The sequence below is a fragment of the Manacus candei genome, unplaced genomic scaffold, assembly GCF_025592945.1.
Source record: "Manacus candei isolate 608988 ecotype Guabito, Panama unplaced genomic scaffold, ASM2559294v1 h1tg000005l, whole genome shotgun sequence".
In the NCBI taxonomy this organism is placed as follows: domain Eukaryota; kingdom Metazoa; phylum Chordata; class Aves; order Passeriformes; family Pipridae; genus Manacus; species Manacus candei.
The window spans coordinates 3283508-3303922 of record NW_026138053.1 but is presented as its reverse complement, the minus strand read 5'-3'; the positions used below and the strand labels follow the sequence as shown (position 1 = coordinate 3303922).

Genomic DNA, 20415 nt, shown 5'->3' with positions numbered 1-20415 from the left:
GAAGGTCCCGAAAGCAGGGACAATGTGCCCATTTAAGGTGGAGAAAAGTGATCGTGGGCACTGCCCTTTGGGCATCCTGCCAGGCATCCATTTGGGGAATGCCATTGCTGAGCAAAGTAGCAGGCTGTGAGCTCCTCTGTGCACACATCAGGCAGATGGCTGCTCTTCAATAGAATGGTGCAACCAAGCACAGGGATAATTTTGAGGTGGAGGCATGGGGAGCAGGGAGGTGGGTGGGAAGGAGTGATAGCAGAAGAGGTATTTTGATCCACAACCTCTCCCAACTGGCAGATTTCCAAAAGATGGGAAGTGTTGTCTGAGAAAAGTTCACCCTCTGCTCACCTCATTTCTTACGTGCTTTCCCAAAGTATCTGTTACCAGACACTTTTGGGGAGTGTTGGACTTATCTGGGATGACTGTTCTTGTTTCAATGACACCTTTGAGCAACGTGCTGCAGCCCTCGTGGCACTGCTCCCGGAGCACTGCTCTTCTCCAGAAACCTCCTCACAAACTTCCAGTGCCCACAGAGCTCTTGTGTTACACAGGAGGGGTGTCAGGGAGTGAGTTTCCCTGACATTGAGGCAGCATTTGGGTTTTGGAATATAGAGGTTTTCTCTTGACTAGCAAGTGGTGAGATACCCCCAGGACGGGAATGACTAAGTGGAACTGGAGGCCGAGCTGGGCTTGCTGGGTGGGGTGGTGGCACAGGAAGAAACAGAGTGGGGACCCAGAGGTATGGAGGAGCCAGGCTGGTAACCAAGCCCACAGCATCACCAAACAGGCAGCAGGGCCATGTCCAAGTGAACCTTTTTGTTGACAAGATCTAAGGCTGCAGTCCAGAGGTCTAACCAGTGTCACTTGGACCTGCAAGCCATCACTGCCGGGCAAGGGTGTTGGTTGCTGGAAACTGGTTGCACTTCATTGAAAAAACACTTGCAGAATTAAACTGCTCAGAGTGTAACTCATTTGGGGAAAATATTTAGCCTTTCAGACAGGTTTACTCATCAAAATTAATCTACTGAGCTCAGTACAGCTGAGAAACTAGACTGATGCAGAAGTACTGGATGTGAGTAAATCCCACATACAAAAATCTACACAAGCCCTACATTTAGAATGCAAATTTAACAGAAGTAATTCTGTCCCTTCCAATGTTTCAGTTTTGATTAAGTTGTAGGTCCATCCTCCTGTTATTTATTAATTTGTTTCCCTAAGGTTGCATTTGGACATTGACCAAAGCAGAGAGTTATCCTACAGAGTCGCTGCTCACTTACACCCTGACTGGTTGGACATCAAGCTGAGTTACTGGCAAAAAAGACTATGCTGATGATGTGGTGAGGGCATTGAAACTAAAACATCCTTCCACCACAGTGTGGTGATTCACAAACGGGGAAAGGATGGAAATTCCATATCAAAGCTCTTTTCCGCCCTCTCTTTCTTCTACATTAATATGGACTCTGAGTGCCTTTAGAAAGTAACAGAGTTCACTACCTTTAAAAGAAAAGTTTTCAGATCTTGTCCTCCTTCCAATAGTGTCTTTGCTTCAGCTGCTGCTGACTTCAGTTTATATATTTAAGACTTTATTTGGGGGTTTTTTGACCTATTTAAGGTGGGTGTGGTGTTTATGGTGGGTGTGTGGTTGTATATATGTAGAGAGAGTATATGTTTTTCGAGTGTTTTCAAGGCAGAAATTAATTCCATGATCTTTGTTTGTTGTCTTAATGGCCTTGTGCAAGAGAAGACTTGCATCTAAGACCACAAACTAGCTATCTGGCCTGTTCTGTCAGGTAACCCACTAAAACCCTAAACAACTGCTGTCCAGGCTCTGTCTGAACCATTTGCCTGCCCCAGCCCTGCAGAAGTCTGGAACTTGGTGCAGAAGCAATAGTGTAGTAGGGTCAGCCCAGGGAATGTGTGACAGCTGCCATGAACCAGGAGAGTCCTTCTCTGGTTTTGGGGTCTTGGGGCTGAGGGAATGGGGATGACATGCACACTGCAGTGTTTTCTGTTTAGAAATTTCGTATTGTTTTTAAATGCCTTGATTCAGTCAAAACACAGTGAAAATAAAATAAAAAAAAAATTACTTTTGCATGTGCAAGTTCATAATGGGAACTCTGCATAAAGAGAGGAGTCAGAGGGCTGAAGTCAGGCTGCTGGAAATCAACTTCGGCAGGAGCTTTGGGCATGTAGGGCTGAAGGCTGGAGTCCCAGTCTCCCTGCAGCTTTCCCAGAACCAAGAAAACCAGTCTTAGTCCCCAGGACTGCACATCAGAAGCATGACTGCTCTGCCCTGGGCTGTGTCTGTGCGTCACCGTCAGGGATAAACCATAGGACGGGTGGTGGCTCGGGGTTTCTCCAAGCACCTTGGTCAGATTCAAACTGTTTTATTAAGCTGGGTAATTGGCAGTTTGAAAGGGAGGGGGGAAAAGCGAGGTCCTTAGGTCTCCCTGGTCAGTGCCAAGCCGCAGACTGTTAACTACTCCTGCCTTTCAGAAGCAATAACTGCGGGTTTGGGGAACATATGGAACTAACTAGCCGAAAGGCTTTTATGAGCAGCTTTAACAGGGGGCACGGTTTGTGAGTAGAAATTCCAGTGGATGAGTTAATAGTTTCACTTTCCTTAGCTGTCCCTTTATAGGAAAAACAACAACAAAGTCGGGCACGTTCCTCTCACAGCCCCGGCTGTACAATGTGCCGATGCATCCAGGATTTCATTTGGACACTGGGAGAGTCCTTTAGTAGTTCCCCCAGGACCTGTTTTTCCAAAGCTATTTCCTGATGCTGACCTCATTAGGTGAGTTTCACAGCTCACTAATTCCTAGCAACAGCACAAGAGATTCAAGGAAAGGGGAAACCCGTCTTCTGGAAACCAATGGAACTGAACAGATTTGGGCCAGCACTTTTATTGCATTTCATTAATCTGGAAAATCAGGGACTTGCATTTTTGGTTGTTTTTTCCCTTTTTTTTTTTCCCAAGTCACTATTTTGACCTGAAACTGTATATTTGATTTTCTATTTGATTACGGATTAGGATAACTACAAAAGCAGAACCCCCGCAGAACTGTATATCTCAATATTTATGTTGCCATTTGTTTTGAAGAGTAGGAGAGGGGGCATTTCTTTTCCAGAATTGCAATTTGGGCAGTGACAGGATATAGTCACTCAAACACTTCCAGTAATGCTTATTTAGTATTTGCATTGTGGTGGCATGTGTCCAAAAGAGAGAGTAAAGGAAAACAATACATTGCCTGCTCAAGAGTTGACATCATAGCATGAAACTTAAGTACTTGTTTTTGTGGTATTGTTATTAATCATGGGTCTGCGCAGGGGTCATCCTGTAACTCCAGCTACTGGAGTCCTGTGGATGCTAAGTTTGGCCTGAGAGTTTTCCTAGGGTTGCCTTTCATCCTCAAGTCTCTTATATAGCAGACACACCAGAAGAACATAGGTCCAATTTGTCTTAAGCTTAACAAAAAACTTATTTCTTCTGTTTTAATTCCTGAATTTCTTGTCTGTTTTATTAGCAATATATTTCATAGGAAGGTTTGGGATTGCTTAAGAACTTTATCTGCTAGTAACGTTTCCTTATCTTAATTTAATGTGGCCTATTAGGTGCTCCCACAAAGCTGTTTTCCCCTTGTGCCACTGCTTGGGACCTTAGTCAGACAAAAGAGGTGGACTTGGCAACCTTTCCTCTTGGTTCCACAGGTAGACAGGTCCACCTGCCCGCAGCTGATATAAAAAGGAATGATGCTGTATTTGATGAGTGTGGAGAGGGAGAATACTGTTTGACTGTCAAGGTAATCAGTACAGCTGTTAGCTAAGGTCTCAACAGTCCAGCCCCTCGTGCTCGTCATGGCCACAGACTGTGCAAAATAACTCCTGAAGCGTCTGGGCCAGTGGTTCCTGGTGCTGTGTAGGACTGGTGGGACCCACTCTCACTGTCAGTGAAGCAGGACCCTTAGGTCTGCCCTAAGGGCTGAGCTGGTGTCTGCAAACACCCAAATAAAATCTGTGTTTTGGGTGAATGGCACCACTCAGATAAAAAGGTTGATCAGCCAAAGACAGTAGGGGCCAGAGGCAGACGTGCAAAAACGTCTTCAAAGCACACCAGGGTGAGGACCATAAATTGTGTGAATAAAAATGCACTTTCCCGGAGCCAAAGTCATAACTTCCCATCACTTCCCAGAACAAATCCTGTCTGCTCTGTTTATTAGGTGGGACTGTGTATAGGCAGTCACTCTTAAGTGTGTTTATTTTGAAGTCATCACTTGTTCAGTAATCTCAGGCACCTCTGGGAGATTTAACTCAGATAGGGGTTTAGGCTGGAGGTCGTGGGGTCATTGATATTAAGATAGAGAGAAGGAAAGGAAACAGCGTTGTTTTTGTGACATTATCTGAACAGTAAGGAAAAATAAATTCAGGTTTTAAGATGGCTTTAACCTGACTCTGAAGGAAGTGGTCTACAAATCCAGCCAACAAGCAGTGACTGTGACGAGACCCCGCTTCTCTTTAAATTTGTTTTGAGCTGTCCAACCTAAACCCGTGGTGGTTATGGCTTGATTAAGCAAGTCTTCTCTATAAATGTGTTAAGTGTTACAGTTTTCCTTTAGCATTTTCAAGTGTTTGAATTTCTGATTTTAACTTTCCTCCTGAAATAAAGCCTCTTGAGCTGTTTTTGGGGCATTGGGTTGAACCCAGTGGTGGGCTCTCCCCCAGTGGCAGCAGCGTGCGGGATCACAGAATCACAGAATGTGCTGAGCTGGAAGGGACCCACAAGAATCATCGAGTCCCACTCCTGGCCTTGCACAGGACTGTCCCCAGGCTGGTGTCCAGGATCACATCTAGGTCCCAAAGCTGCTCTGAGGCAGAGAGCAGGGGCATGAACATCCTGGCACTAATGAAATGTTGGGACCAGGCCATGGGGATCCATCTGCTGTTGTGAACTCCAAAGAACTCACTCTCTCTCATGTGGAGTCTTTGGTGTTTTATAAGGAGTGAACTCGTACTGTGGGCTTTTCTGCAGTCTGGCACTGATTTTTAAGGAACACACAGACAATTTTCTTTCAGAAAACCCTGTGGAAATGTGACCGAAATCAACTAACGGGTTCCAAATTTATTAGGAGGAGACAGGCAGATCCAGAACATTAATGCACACGACTGGTTTCCCCAGGAAGCCAAAATAACGGATAAAAAAATAAAAAAGGGAAAAAAAGGCATTGGGAGTAAAGTAAGGATTTGTTTATTGCCATCTCGATATTTTATCATAAAACACACTGTCTTGCCCTCAGGGTTTGCTGGTGGTTTGTATATGTGTGTGTGCCTGTGTGTATACATATTTTCATATATAAAAATCCAGCAACATCCATTGTTTAAAAAATCAAAAATGAGAAGGATTTTGCTAAAAGCATTTTGGGAAAACCTCTGCTCTCATTTTTCCTGTCAATGTTTTTCTAAGCTTTTATTTTTATTAGTCAAAATGTTTAGAATCCCCAGGAAATCCTGGGATGAACCATTTCCTCTTCGAGCTGTAGCCCTTAGGGGAAAAAGAAGAAAGCTCAGATCCTTTCAAAGGTTAGAAATTTTTCAAACTGTATTTTTTGCATATTTTTTAAATTAGGGAAAAACCAAGTTAGGAAGATGCTTAACTTCAGGCTGTGGTCCTGGTTTATCTCTTTGTAGAAAAGCCTAAAGAGACCCTTAGATCTGGGCAAGGAAATCTTTTAGGCTTGGATCTTAATGGGGAACCGATTCCTGAATTGACATATAACAGGTTCAGTTGAAAGGCCATCTTTTTTTTTTTTTTTTAAAGTAAATTAAAAAATAACATTTGCTTTTCCTCGACCAGTTTTTGTATATTAGTTAGCATTTAACAGCTTTTTATTGAAGCTGTACCCTGAAGATATTTTATTATTCCTAATATTACTAACATTATTATTAATAATAACGTTAATTATTTGTTATATATGTGAGGCATATGCAGTCCAATTGACTGTTTACTTCACCTTCAGATAAAATTCAGTGGGAGTCATAGTTTTAAACTAATAAGAACTTCCATCCTGCAAATAAAAATATGCATTGTTAATTTTCAACTCCTCTGGGGTTTAGTTCTTGAAGTGGGAAAGTTGCTAAACTTTAAGAAGGTAAGTAAGGATATGTGTCACAGACTGCAGCCTTGCTGGGCCAGCAGGAGTTCACCATGGCTTACTTTACCCAGATTTGGGTAAGGACACTGCTGTCCTTCTTTGGGAAGGACACTGCTGTTACAAAACATAAAAGCTAAAAAAATGGTAAAATGTGAGACTGAGGGACGCAGGAGTCTTTTCATGAAAAATGACACATCGATATAATTTGCCAGAAATCTGAATTTACTGTCACCACATGTAATTTTATTTTAGGAAAAGTGTGTTTATTTATATAATTTGTGACAAACTGTCTTAATTGCTGTTCTTCTGATTTATTCATCTACTTTTTATCAAGTTTTCTTGGGAGCTTCTTGGAAAGCTGAACATGAAAACCCAGACTTGGTGGTTCAGTGAATGGTATAAGTTATTCCTACAGTCTGTCACAAAACTAAAAAGATTTGTTGTGGTACTTCATGTGAAATTTAGTAGGGAGGTTTTTATTTGTTTGTTTTTGGGGAGGTGAGTGTGATGTTGTTGGCTTTTTTTAATATTTTTGAGGGGGTTTTTTTGGTTGATGCAAGGGGGGAACAAAAGCTAATCTTTAAGGATATTTATTTCTTTGGTTACCCAAATCTACACAGTAAAGAGTGCTTCTGGTTTTTTGTTTTTTTGAATTTGGTATGGGGACATGGGACTAGTCTGCTGGGACAGTGTTATAAATATGTATCTCTGCTCACTTTGCAGATGGGTGGGTGAAGGGGGAAAGACTAAAGGAGGGAGGCTAATAATGAATTTCCTGAAGTTTCTGCTACTCCAGGAACGCACAAAGTCCCAATACAACACCTGTAACTTCAGAAGTTCAGAAGATTTTGATTTTTATCAAAAACCTTTTAGCTGAGTTTGGGCTTTGGATTTAAGTTAGGGGGCAGGAAGCAGTCAGAGGCAATAGAAGTTTCCTCATTTAGGGGCTTTTTCATTCCGATTGCTGTCATGTAGCCAATTAACCAGCCCAGAAAGCCCCAAAATTCCCAGCAATATATATGTATTGTGAAGTTATACTCTATATGGAATATCAAGGAGTCTATAATATGGTCTTTTGCTATTAGGGAGCCTTGCATCTGAATGCTTTTCCTTTTGGGAATCCCTGAAGACCAGCCCTTGTTACTGTGGGCCAGAATGGATCAAGTGAATAGACCTCAGGTGCAGGAGAGTTTTTCAAAGTTTGGTCCTTTAGGCTTTCCTGTTTTGATTCCTGCTATCTTTAACTTACTTTCTCCCTTTCTGTCTGCATTTCTGCAGGTGCTGTTTGCTCTGAACCAAACTCTGCTCCAGCATGAAAGCCTTCGAGCAGGTAGTTTGCAGGCCCCATACACCACTGAAGATCTCATCAAGCACTACAACTGTGGAGACCTGAATGCTGTGATATTCAACCATGACACTTCTCAGGTGAGCAGAATTGTTCCAGACGGGCCAGATGATTGAAAACAAATCAGTTGCTTTTTTAGCAATATCCCAGCCAGCACTTTATACTCTGTCTCCTCTTCCCCCTCTTCCTTTTTGATGCCCTGTGTTTTCTTGCCACATGTGCCTCATTTGCTTGGTGAGAGTGGAATTTCCATGGTTTTTCTTGGGCTCTGGGCAATCACGGAATGGTTCAGGTTCAAAAAGACCCCCAAGATCATCGAGACCAACCATTAAACCAGCACTGCCCATCCCACCACTGAACCATGTGCCCAAGTGCAACATCTACATGTCTTTTAAATACCTCCAGGGAGGGTGACTCCAACACAGCCCTGGGCAGCCTGTTCCAGTGCTTGACAACCCTTCTGGTGAACAGATTTTTCCTGCTATCCAGTCTAAACCTCCCCTGGCACAGGTTGAGGCTGTTTCCTCTTGTCCCATTGCTTATTACTTGGAACAAGGAATGTACTGCCTGGAAGACTTCCCTAGGAATGTGCCTACAAAAAAGGTAATTATAGATGTTTGGGGGCTGTTGAATGTAGACCCCTCATTAAGCGGGGGAGGGGGGAATCTTTGTAATATTTGAGCTTATATATGAAGAGGAAGTGGACCTTACATTAATACTCTATAAAGTAAATAACTTCTCAAACATGTCATAATTCAATAATTTTGTATGTGGCTCAGGCAGCCCTTCAGTCTCCGCTTATCTTAGTTATCCAAAGCTTTTAAAAACTCTCAATGGAGCAGAAATCTGCTTTCCAGACCAGTTTGATACTTCATGGCAAACTCTGAGATTCTCATTTAATACATAGATTCTTCTTTCTCCTTTCCAATTAGTCCTGTGGTTGTAACTATTCCTGCAGTGTTGAGGCACAGCACAAATGATAAACACGGAATAAACAAGCAAGATGTGCTGTTATATTTGCCATGGTTGCGATGAAAGGAGTACTTGTAGGCAAACCCATGAAGACTGTCCTGGTGTGGGAATGTCCTGTGTTGCCTTTTAATCTCTACCAGTGTAATTTCTCCAGTGAGAAAGCCTTTGTCCCTGAGATTAGTTGTGGCCATTCACACCCGTTGCATGAACTCGGAGACATCTGTGGTTTATTTTCACATTGTCCTATATCAGACCCGTGGGTTCAACTTGAGAGGAACAGCTTGCTTATCCCTCCAAATTATTGGATCAAATGTGGGTTTCAAAACAGTGTTAAAGACAGAAGAAGGAAGCCAACAACCAGTCAGAGTTCAAGCAATGGTGTTAGTCATGGTCCCAGAGTGCACGCAGTTGATAGAGATTATAACACTTACGGGCCATGGAAAATTAAAATCCCTCTATGTATAGTGGTCCCTGCAGAACTCTAAATGTTGTGCAGTTCTGTTGGGTACAGGGTTTTTGTGCTTGGTAGTGTTTTCATAAACCAGCTTTATACCATTTATTTTAACTGCGAGCAGAACAAAATAGAAAATTAAAACCTAAAATAAACTCCCTATTCAGGCCAAGTTTTGCCAGTTGGGGTGATTCCAAAGTTTGTTCTGTGTGGTTTGTTGCAAGGATGAAAGATTCTGTCTGCCATGGAGAGTTTTTACCATTTGGTTACCAAATTAGATTAGCCTGGCTTAAATATTACACATGAAGCATCCCCCCTGGGATCTCTCTCTGGAGACATTAAATGTAGGCAGAGGAATTTATCATGTGCTGAGTCTATTGCAGGTCTCATGAGGTGACAATGAACGATTGGCCTACAAATGCAGAAAAACTATAAATATCCCAAGTGAGATGTATCGCCACTTAAAGTTCAGGGCAGGTACCCCTGCCAATCTTGTGAGACAAGAGTGCCACAGTATTTTTAGAAGATGTGTCCATTCTTTCGTGATATCAAGGTGCCCCAATTTTTTAGAGGTCTGAGAAGACCTTTGTTTTAATTAAGAACAGTGAAAGGGAAACACCTCTACTTTCCTGTGGTTATATTACATTCCTCATTCCTTTCCCTTTCTCTTTTTTTTAATTTTTTTTTTTTGCCCAGGCACCATTTTTCCCAATGTATAAATCCTTATTTAAACTTAGTAAAACTTTAAGGGGCTGAGCTTACTAAGTTAGACTATGACCCCAAAGTGGAGTAGGAAACATCTCTCTCTCTTCTACAGCCTTCCTCAAACACTTGATTCTCTTGTGACTTTTGTAATCCAGATGCTTATGTTGGAGTTTCTGGGCAAAGAGTCAAAATGATACCGAAGAGAAAGTATTCTAAGCTAAAGATAGGATAGGAGTATTTTCTGCTCTTTCTCCAGACTTTTTTCCCCTCAAAGAAGTCAGTTTCTTTCTCTGCTTTTGAAAAAGGTTCCCTAGAAGCAAAAATGTATTGGATTAGATCAGTAGCTGTAACTTCTGTATTCTGACTGATGCTCTCACAAGGGAATTAAGGTCAGTATGTCCAGAAACATTAAAATACAAAAAATCTGTTAGTGCAAAATTAGAAAATTATCTGTCTCCACGTGATATTTTTTTCTTACCTGAGATGAAAAATTGCTTAATGACCTGAAGCCTTGGTGAAGAAAAAGTAGGGCACAGAACAATTTATTGTGTTTTTTGCTCCCTAGATCTGATGTAAAAGTCTTTATTCAAACATAAACATTTGTGTTTTGGTTTTAAGGATACCTTGCACCAGTTATTTCCTGTGGTTGGTTTTGAGCTGTTCAGTTTTTAAGGACAGCACTGAATTAACTGCTTCTGTGTTCTTTTGTATTCCTTTATTAAGAGGAAACTTGAAGATCCAAGGCAGAGATTTTTCTCCTTCAGCCTTTCCCAAAAATTGTATCTGTGGTTTCTGGTTATTGTTTCTTATCTTCTGTCCTCAGCCATTCTCCTGACCTGAGGAGAGGCTCCTGTCCCAGGAGAAGATGGTTTTTCCTCTCTCATCGCCGATCTGGCATGTCAGAGACCTGCAGCTCCACTGCTAACTCTATACACAGTTTTTTTCAAGCCAGTTTCTACTGGCTCAACTATCCAGGTTTCATACTTGTTATTTGCCTCTCCCATTTAGGATTAACAGCACAATCCAAGAGTCATACCTGACACTTTCAAAGCGTCTCTCATCTAGGGGAGCCTTATGGTTTGTGTTAGACTGTAGTGAGAGCCCACTGAAGTAATGGAGAATATTTTCATGCCTTCAGCAGGCTTTGTATCCATTCCAATGGGCCCAGACATCTTTGGATATCAAAATTAATAAATCAAGTTAGGCCAGTGATTAACCCAGTTTACAGGCCTTATGCTCTCCTCAGCATAACAATCTTCTCATCGCCAGGGGACATAAGGTCTTGGCTTCATCCCACACAGCAGAGCAAGCTATGCAGTGGAATTACTTAGTGTTCACCACAGCCTGCAGACAGATCTCAACCCCCTTCAGATGCTCAGGCATTGCTGTGCCTCCTTCTTCAAGCTGTGTCCATCAGAAACAACCAAGCTTTTTCTATACCTTACTAGAATGATTGTCACCCATATCTCAAGTTCCCTCTGCAGTTCAAAATGCCATGGATTCATGTGGGCATACAGCCTTTAGGTAGCGGGTGTTGCCTTCTGAAAAGCATATGATGATCTTGATAACATGACATTAGAAATCTATACACTAACCCCATGCCAATATCAGCCTTAAACTAAAGAAGAAAATGTTCAGTGCCTCACTTTGCAAGGTACTTGCTGTTTATAAATCTCCAGGTTGTGTTATGCAGCCCTTTAAAACTGTTATCATCCTGCATTTAAACATGTCCTGTAAGATTTAAGGTTCCTGATAATTCTAATTACATCATTAACTTGCCCTGTTGTCATTTTGGATAAAATACGACTGGATTTCTGGCTCGCTTCTCAAATCAATGAAAACTATCTGTGGAATGCTCCAGCTTCAGTAACTGCAGAAACACACAGCTGAGACCATTAGGTAGAGTGTTGAATGACAAGCAGACCTAATTTGTCCAAGGAATGGAGTTTTATCTGGCGAAAAGGAAGATAAATCCATAAACTGAAGGCACAGCTATTGTAACACAGCGCTTTGGAAGCATCTTATCATTTTCAGCTGTAACAAAGTGCAGGCGAACTGGCACAGCCTCTCGTTCTTCCAGGGAAAATGATTATGAGCTTTCCAGTGAAGCAAGTGTGAGCCTGTCCCAGGCATCAAGGGAGCCAGTCCCAGGAGTTTGCCATTCTGGGTCCAGGGGAAGGGTCAGTCACGCTCCCAGGAGTGTTTGTTCCAAGGACACTGCTGGCAGTGCTGACGCTGACCGGGTGTTAGGTGACGCTGTGCTCAGTGCTGCTTGTGCCCCGACAGTGAGCAGAGCCTGTCTCCCACCTTCTCCTCTCTGGGCTGTAGCACAGGATGCTGCTGCAGAGGTGTTGCTTTCCCATAGTTCAGAACAGCTCCTGGTCTGCTGTGGAGGGATCGTACTTTCTTTCCGCTTGCACCTGAGTTACAGCTTCGTGTCTTGGTATATGCTGGGAGTGTTTGAAAGTGAAAAAACAGAAGTGCAGCCAAAATTTTCGGAGTCTAATTTTCGTATTATGTCAGAACAAGATTCCAGATTGGAGCAATATTATATTTTGGCTTATATGTTTCAGAAAATTGGTTACAGATCCAGACTGAGAGTTAAGTCTACTTGTTGATGTCAGTGCTGGGGAAAACACTGCAGAGATTATTTTTTTATTAATAATCTGGAACATGCCCAGATAATTTTCATGCTATGGGTTTTGAAAATAGGTTCTTCCTTGAAAATTTTCATTACATGTTTGCATGTGGAGTTGTCTTACCTTGGAAGTTTTTTCCTTCCTCTTTCCAGTTTCCATGAAAAAAGCAATGGGAGAGGAGAGAGAGTCAGAGAGAAATTGGAACAAGACATTTAAAGGCAAAGATTTTTCTTTCAGACTGCTGCATTATTAGAAAAGGAACATATTTACCTAGAGAAAAGAGATGATTTACATTAAAAACGGTTAAGGATTGTTGACTACCTGTATTTATTAGTAAGGGAATAAACTATAAATGAATATGAAAGAGTGATTGGTAAAACCATTTGGAGTTCAAGGTAGTAGCATGCTGCTTTCTGTGCAATGCTGTATGTTTGCTGTAAGGCATTTACTTTCCTTTCTTTTTAAAGAGCTGGTTTATGAAGTGTTTCTTGGAAAGACTTGTTCAAGAGAAATGAAAAAGACTTGTTAGTTTTTTAAACAGTATTTTGTGAGTTGAATGTACAAAACGCTTTTTGTTTCTTAGTGTTTTATGTAAAAGATGAAGTTACTCCTCATTATGACAGGGAGGGGGAAAACGTGGGACAAGGGGGCACTTTGGTTGTCCTGGCTGATTTGGCAGGATTAGCACTAGAGATTATTGAAAAGACTGTGTTCTTGGGTACTCCTGGACACAACATTTCTTGGTCTGCACTGTTTTTGTGCATTACTGAGTAGGGAATGCCATAGATCAGGTATCTCCAGTGTAAACTGGTTGTGCTCTCTGGTGGTGACTTCAGACGTGGATCTTCACTCCTCTGGGAGAGCTGATTGCTGATAAACCCAAAGTCAAGGCTTATAGATTTCCACCAGTTTAGATGCAAACAAAATTAGTTTAAAGGACAACTTCTCTCGACTTCACTGACTTAATCTGAATTATTCCTTAGTTTTCTCCTTACTGGCTCTTGTTTCATTTCTAAATGCTTTCTTGAAGCTGTTCTCCATCTTTATGTCCAACACTAGACCTCTCAAACAACCCTACATTAAAAAAAAATTAAAATTATTTTTAAAGTCATCATCCAATTTGTTTTTCATATGTCAGCATAACTAGAAAGCTTCAGCTGGTTGGACTGGGAGTAGTCTGGAGTTTCTCTAGGACCAAACAGGAGGACATGGCAATCTTTGCACCACAAACCTTGTGGTGTCAGCTCCTGAGGTCTCGTGTCCAGACCAGCTGCTGTTGTGTTAATAACCAGATTTTTGCTCCTTGCAAAGTTACATGATATTTTGCAAATCGTGTATTTTGGATCAGACTTGCCTTGACTTAAAAGAATATTGCAAGCTTCACATATACATTCAGGCTTTTCCTAGAATCTTACTAAACAGGGATGGGAAGAAACTCACTGAAGATCCCCGAACAAAATATATCCAAGACAACCAAACCTGAGTTTGTGCCCGCTACTGGCCAGCTGTTCTCCCACTGTGTAACAGAAGACAAAATGAAAAATACCTTTGCAAAAAGAATTGCAATTTTTTAATAAACCAAACCCAAACCTTCTGGCCCTGGTTTGTTTTGTTTTTTTTCTTCACTTTATTGCCCTGCTTTGCCCTTTGATCAGTATCTTGACTTGGGTGTCATGGCAATATAATAGGTGATGGTTTTAGTGTCAGAACAGAAAAAAAGTATTCTTTGTCAAAGGAAACAAAGCATTTGGAAGGGAAATAGAAAATCTTGAACTTTTCCATATGTTTGCAAGCTCATGAAAGCTGGCCTCAAAACAATCCCAGTGATGAAGGGGCTTTAAATGCAGCAGAAGTATCATTAGGTAGTTAAGATTTACCCTCCCCTTCCGAAACCCAAACCTTTATTTGCATACACTACAGGCTTGTCATCGTTACTCGATTAATGAACAGGTCCCTGTAATCTGGTCCTAAATATACACTGCATAGTTGGTGAGGCTTGCAGAAAGGGGGCCGGGATCATTGTTCTGACTGTGTTTTGTTAAGGCTTCTTTAATCAAAACATTCATTCAGATAGAGAGGCCGGCTGCATATTTTGGCATCGCGACCAAGGGGAGCAGGGACAGGGTTGGGATGGAGAGGGAGGCCTTGTAGGAGGGGTTGATGTTGCTTGCTTGCTTCTTTTTTTCTTTTTCTTTCCTAAGTGCTTGGAAAACAACTGTTTGACTGGTGTGGAAAAACAAATAGAAAACATACATGGAGGTCATGACTTCCCAGGGATTTGTTGAAAGTCTTCTCTAACAGGGATAGAAGTCTCACCCCCCCAGGCTGTGTGTGAGATGCACAACCCATCCCTATGGCCTTTCTGCCTTTTTAAATTTCTTTTTAAAAGATGTTTTTCTTTAGCCCAAATGGACAGAGAAGGTAGAACTAGGCAGGACACACAGCTGTTGTTTGGCCATGTGCCACCAGGCAGTGGCAGGATGGGTTTGGTGATCCCAGGGAGGGTCTCCACACAGGTGTGGTGGGAGCTGAAGCTGCAGGTACAGGAGTGTCCAAGGGCTGCAGCCCACCCTGCCTGCAGGCAATATTACACTCAGTCCAGCAATGACTCCTACAGCTTTTGTGTCACCTGCAGAGCTGGTTTTTAGAAGTATCATGCACTATCCATAGGGACTTAACTGACATTCAGCCTGCCTTCCCCCTCCATGTCTTCTCCTATTTGTAATTTTTCTCTGTTTACAAGTTTAGATGCCCCAGTGGCTCATAGACCTGAGCTAGCCAGTTTGAAACTCAGTTTCAAAGACCTCTATTTTCACACTCAGACTGCTATGCTGTGCTGAGGGGTACTCCGCTGGCTTTAAATGAGAGAGGCCAATTGCAGAAAGCTCACTGACATGAACTGCAATGTATCTGCAGTGTACAGGGACCCTGAGCAGGGATGTAGGTGGGCAGGGATTAGCTCACAGCCAGAAATGGCTGCCCAGAGCTGGTACCAAGAAATGTGCTTGCTCTTACTCTGGCTTTCCTTGTGCTCTTGAACTCCTTTCTTCCCTTACTTCCCTTCAAGCAAAAAGTATTTTTGCCTTTTTTCCCCTCCAGCCCAGGGAAAGGAGTGATGGAACTGACTTTACTCTGAAGATGAAAGACTCCTTTTACAGTCAGGCTTCTAGTATATTACTTTAAATTTTGGTGCTTAAAAGAAAGCAATAATGGGTTAATCACATGCTCAAACTGGATACTGCTCCTTCCTGACTTCCCTTTTCCATAACAAGCTGGAAGCTTATCTTCTTGGCAGCTGCCAACTTTGGGCTTTGGGCTAAATCAGTTTAACCAGACACCCCCTCCTTGGCCATTGCTGGTCTCCATCACAATGGGAACTCAAGAGTGCTGGAGGAAAACCAGTTGAGTTGGCAGCATTACTCATTTCTGCAGCAGCCTTGTGGAGATGCTTGTTCTCACAGCCCATTCACTTTGCACTATTTGAATCCTTCTATCAGAGGCTGCAGTAAATGGATATTGCTCTCCCAGATGCCAGAAGGATCCATAAATCAGAGGAAAACAGGTGTCTTCCAAGTCCAGAGCAGTATATTTTGCAGCACTTCACTAAAAGCCACAATGCCTTGTCAGGGCTGGTTAGCAGGAGGGTATCCTCCCTTCATAAAGGAATGATAACTCGAGCTCAGATGTCAGCCTCTGACCCAAGAAGGGCTGGTGTGAATTTAGGGCTGGAGGAGCCAGCAGGTTTTGGATGCTGCTTTGGCTCCTTGGCAGCCCCCATAAGCTGAGCTGTCAGCCCTTCAGATCCTTATCTTGCATAGTGCTGTCGACTGGATAAAAGTTCCTGACCCGAATGATGTGGGGAAAATCCTTCAAAGCGCAATCCATTACTTGTCTTCTGGCCTCTGCCCACGTAAAGCTCATAAACCAAAAGACTAATAAAGAGAACCCAATCTTTAGCATGTTTAAGAAAAAATTAATGTAGTTGTCATGATCTGGGAACAACTCCCTGCTTACAACTGGAGATAAGGATTACTAGCATGGAAGTGGAGCCTTCCTGTCAGAGAAAGAGGGATGGGGTTTGGATTGAGGTGTTGGACTGGAATTCTGGAAGCTGATGGCCAGCTCTCTGGCTTGCCATAGGTGACCCTGGGTGTGGCTCCTCCTATTTTCTCTGTTTAGCCAGTGAACGCTGGGGAGAGAAGGAAATAAAGAAATAAGGCATTTTTATTATTAATAGATTCTCCCGCAACTATTAGGGATGGTGCTGTACTTGCAGCGTCTGGAGTTTGGATACTTCACAGGAGGTGAGGCTGGAAAACCTCGAATCATCTGCTGACTGGGAGACAGTGGGAGAGAAGAGTCTCAGAAGCCAACAGGCTTGACCAAGATATAGGAAGATAATAGCTGGAAAGGTTTTAGGGTCACTGTGTTTTCCGTGGCAGGAGTTGGCTTCCCACTTCCCTGACTCAGCTTCCTCTTCTCCATCTGCAGGTAGAATTATAGTTGAAGAGCACCTTGAAGGCAAGGAAGGGCACCCAGCCCTCTGTCCCAGTGTTGGTAGTATTGGTTTTTCATTGACATAATCTTACAGTTGGAATGCACATTCCAGAAATACTCTATCATCACTGGAACAGAACGAGGCTAAGGAAGGTTATCAGAGGATTGGGAACTGTGGTGTATAGGAGTAGGAACGATAACACTATTAGTCCACATCTGATAGTGATTTGATACTGGACTGAGTCTAGAGCAGTTCCACTGTAGCCAATAAATCCAAAGCAGGGGGAAAAAAAACTTAATCATAGTTGATGGTGCTTATATGTGTCCAAAAAAATTATTTGCAGATAGATATTCACAACTCTGGCATTGTGCCTCTGTCCAGAATATTTGTCTAAATATTAAAAAATAGTAAATTAGAAAATGTACTTAAATGTCATCCCATGTCCATGCATTTTCAGCTGAACTTTGGCAGTAAGCCCTAAATGTGAAAAAGACTCTACACCAATATATTTTGCTTTTCTCTTCCTTTTTTTTTTTTCCTTTTCTTTCTCTCTGTCTCCCTAGACAAAGCTGACAGCATAGCATAGATCTTGAGTTATGGCTGATGCATTTTTCTAAGCTAAAGTATGTTGTTAGCTCTTATGCTAATGATTGCAGCAGAATTCCAGCCTCTGTGGGAATTTATAGGAAGAGAGGTTACCACTGAGCGTCGTCTTGGACTTTGGATCTTCCTTTGGGTCCTTCCACAGCTAGAGTCAGCCAGTGCCTTGTGAGTAACATCAAGGTAGAAAGTCTTGCTGTCCCCATTTTACAGATGGACTTTTGAGAGACAGGAGGAATAAAGCCAAATGCTTCAAGGATACTTAGTGGAGGTTAAGTGCCAAGTTTTCTTTGAAGGTTTAAACCCAAATGACACGCCTGTGATCATGCAAGAGATTTGTATCGCCCATGGGAGCAGAATCATTTTTTCAGGGTAGTGTCATAACCACTCCACAATCCTTCCTCTTTCTTCTGCCTAAAGCTCCCACTGACTTCAAAGGTGAAGAATTATGGCCCGCATCCCACAGTACTGTGAGCTCAGATGTGTGCACAGAGCTCTACCCACACATATATTCCATCAGGGATTCTGCTCAACTAAAATTATACAGGCAGTAGGGAGGGTAAAAAAATGTCTTCAGGGCTGGGGCTTCTTTTTTTATTCTCATATTGCCTTTCTTTAACCTCAAAATTTTAACTAAGAAAGGCAGAGTATACCAAATGACTGAGTTTTGAGTCTACTGTATTGTCCACAGAAGAGTCGTAACCCAAAGAAAATAGGAATAGAAAAAAAGGAGTGCTAACTTATTCAGTAAAACAAAATATTCCATATTTTGAACACCTCAGTGAAATACATTATTGAGTTTCCATGAGAAATAAATAGATATATGAGCTGGTTGGATTCTCAGAAAGCTTGCAAAGACTGGACATAAAGAATCAATTTATCTCTTGTCAATTTATCTCTAGCCACTACAAAGTGAGCACACCCCAGGTGATGTGTTTTTCTGCTGATCCAACTATTACTCTCCTAGATGAACAGCAAAATTAGAAGTTAGGATTTTCACCTGGTCAGATCATCCACTCCACTGTACATTTAAATACTGGTAGCAGCGTTCAGCTATTGCTGGGAGGTCACACCCTCACCCAATGGCATAGCAAATGTCTCACCCATTCCCTCTCAGTTCAAAAACATCAAATACATATAATTAGAATGTTAAAATTAATTTTTTTTCACTGAATGGAAACAAAGTAAAAGTGGAAGAGGGTAGGTGCATCCTTTTGGTGCACATTTAAAACAAGAGATTCTCTTTTTCTTTTTTCCCCACAGAAAAAAAAAAAACGCACAAACAAACAAACCACTTAAATTCTGGCTCTAGTTAATAGTTTCCTAATTGCATATGACTGTTTCTTGACTTCCTGATCCCTATCTGGTGGTTAAGAATCCAAAGGGTTTATTAAATCAACAGAAGCAGCTGCCTCCTCGAAGCCAGGCATGGTGTATGTCACTGACTGTGGAAAGGAACTGCGATTCAGGGAGGAGCAGAGGTGATTGATGGGGCCAGTGTCATAGCTCAGAGTGTGGTTGCACTACTGTGTATGGGCATACTTACTGCAACCATTTATCTTCTGTCCTCTGCCACACACACGCAGAAACATACATGCATGTTTTATTTTTGCCAGGCATTAGTAATACAGGAATGCTCAAGGTGCAGCGGGACCTGTAGCTGATGATGTGCCTCTCGAGGTGATGCCTTCCTTTGTCTTGTTCCTTGGACAAGCACCAGAAACACTGACAAAACACAGTCCTTGGTTTTAAGTTTATCTCTCTGCCATTGGCAAACTCTTTCCCACAGAAGAGAAGGAAAGAAAGGGAGGGAAGAAAGGGCAAGTAAATGGGTCTGTTTTGTGTACTGTATTTTAGGTTAGATAAAGGGGAGGAAAAAACTGTAGTTTGAATGTGGATGTAGGATTGCAAGTGATGGAGTTGCACAAGGTGATGAAAGGTACTTCCTTTCTTGGCAAAGCTCTTCTTGGTCAAGGTCTAAATGCAACTTCTGTTCTTGGACCTCCAGCATCAGAGCTGTCCCCTGGCAGGAGTGGGATGCACAAAGCTGCTTGGTCCCCCAGCATTGCTACTCCTGCTTTGTGTAGGAGAAGGTTGTCCTCACAGTACTTTGTTTTCCCCAAAGCATCTCAGGTCATTCCAGATCAGGTCTCATCAGTTCCCAGCCTTCACTTCCCTTCAGCCGAAACCAGGGAAGAAGAGACTTCTCTTATGTGGGTGTTGAGCTTTCAGATGCTTCCAAAAAATGTCGCCTTCCATTTCCGTGTCTAAAGGCTTCCCTGACTCCTCCCTGAGCTGCATCAACTTGTTAAGCACAGAGCCTCAGTACAGAGGAGATGCAAAGGCTTGTGATACCTGCGTGGACCACCTGATTTACAGCTTTGTGTTACAGAGGTTATTGCAAGTGTAAAATGGCTACTCGTTCCTCAGACTTTATTCCTACAATATAAATTTTTCCCTGCTTTTCACCGGGAATGGAAGCCACTACATCCTGTGCTGCTGTAGCCAGCAGCATTTTACCTCTTTGACACTGTCAGGCTACTTCTGCATCCCTTTGAGACAAGTGCATGTTCTTGCCAGACGTGGAGGCAGCTTCCTTCCAGGAAACTGGTGTGTCGGATAGGTCTGGCTTAATGCGACTTATTATTTGTTGAGTGCTGCCAAAGGGCTAAACTGAGAACAAGGTGCAAAGTACTTGCATGCTTTGAGGAGTTCACAAGATGCACTGGTGATTCCAAGCCATGCTGGAAAGCCCAAAGGAATGATTCAGGGTAATGCAATTGAACCCTTAAGGAAGGACATGCTGTGAGGATCACTCTGATTTGGCAAAGCAGGTTGAGAAGTCATTTAGAAAAGGAAAGGTCCAGCTGGTCTATAAGACCCAATAGACTGGGGCAGGGTCTCTGTCAGCATCAGTGTTAGCTCCATCCACTTGGGAGCCCCTGGCTCAGGGGATGTGGTCCCCATTTCTGCCTCACTCAACTGGGAATCCAGAGTGACGTGTAGACTCATCCTGCATAATGCATGGTGAGAAATCTCTGCTGCTTGGTCCCACACATTAA

The 20415-nt window shown here is 42.5% G+C and overlaps 1 protein-coding gene across 1 annotated transcript in view; it reads left to right on the top strand.

Moving 5' to 3' along the window:
* Positions 1-20415, top strand: part of TRABD2B (TraB domain containing 2B) — a 274212-nt gene that overhangs the window by 141761 nt on the left and 112036 nt on the right. The window contains exon 3 of the mRNA XM_051799771.1: positions 7422-7568. Coding sequence (XP_051655731.1) covers positions 7422-7568 — 147 coding nt within the window. The remainder of the gene's footprint in view (positions 1-7421; positions 7569-20415) is intronic.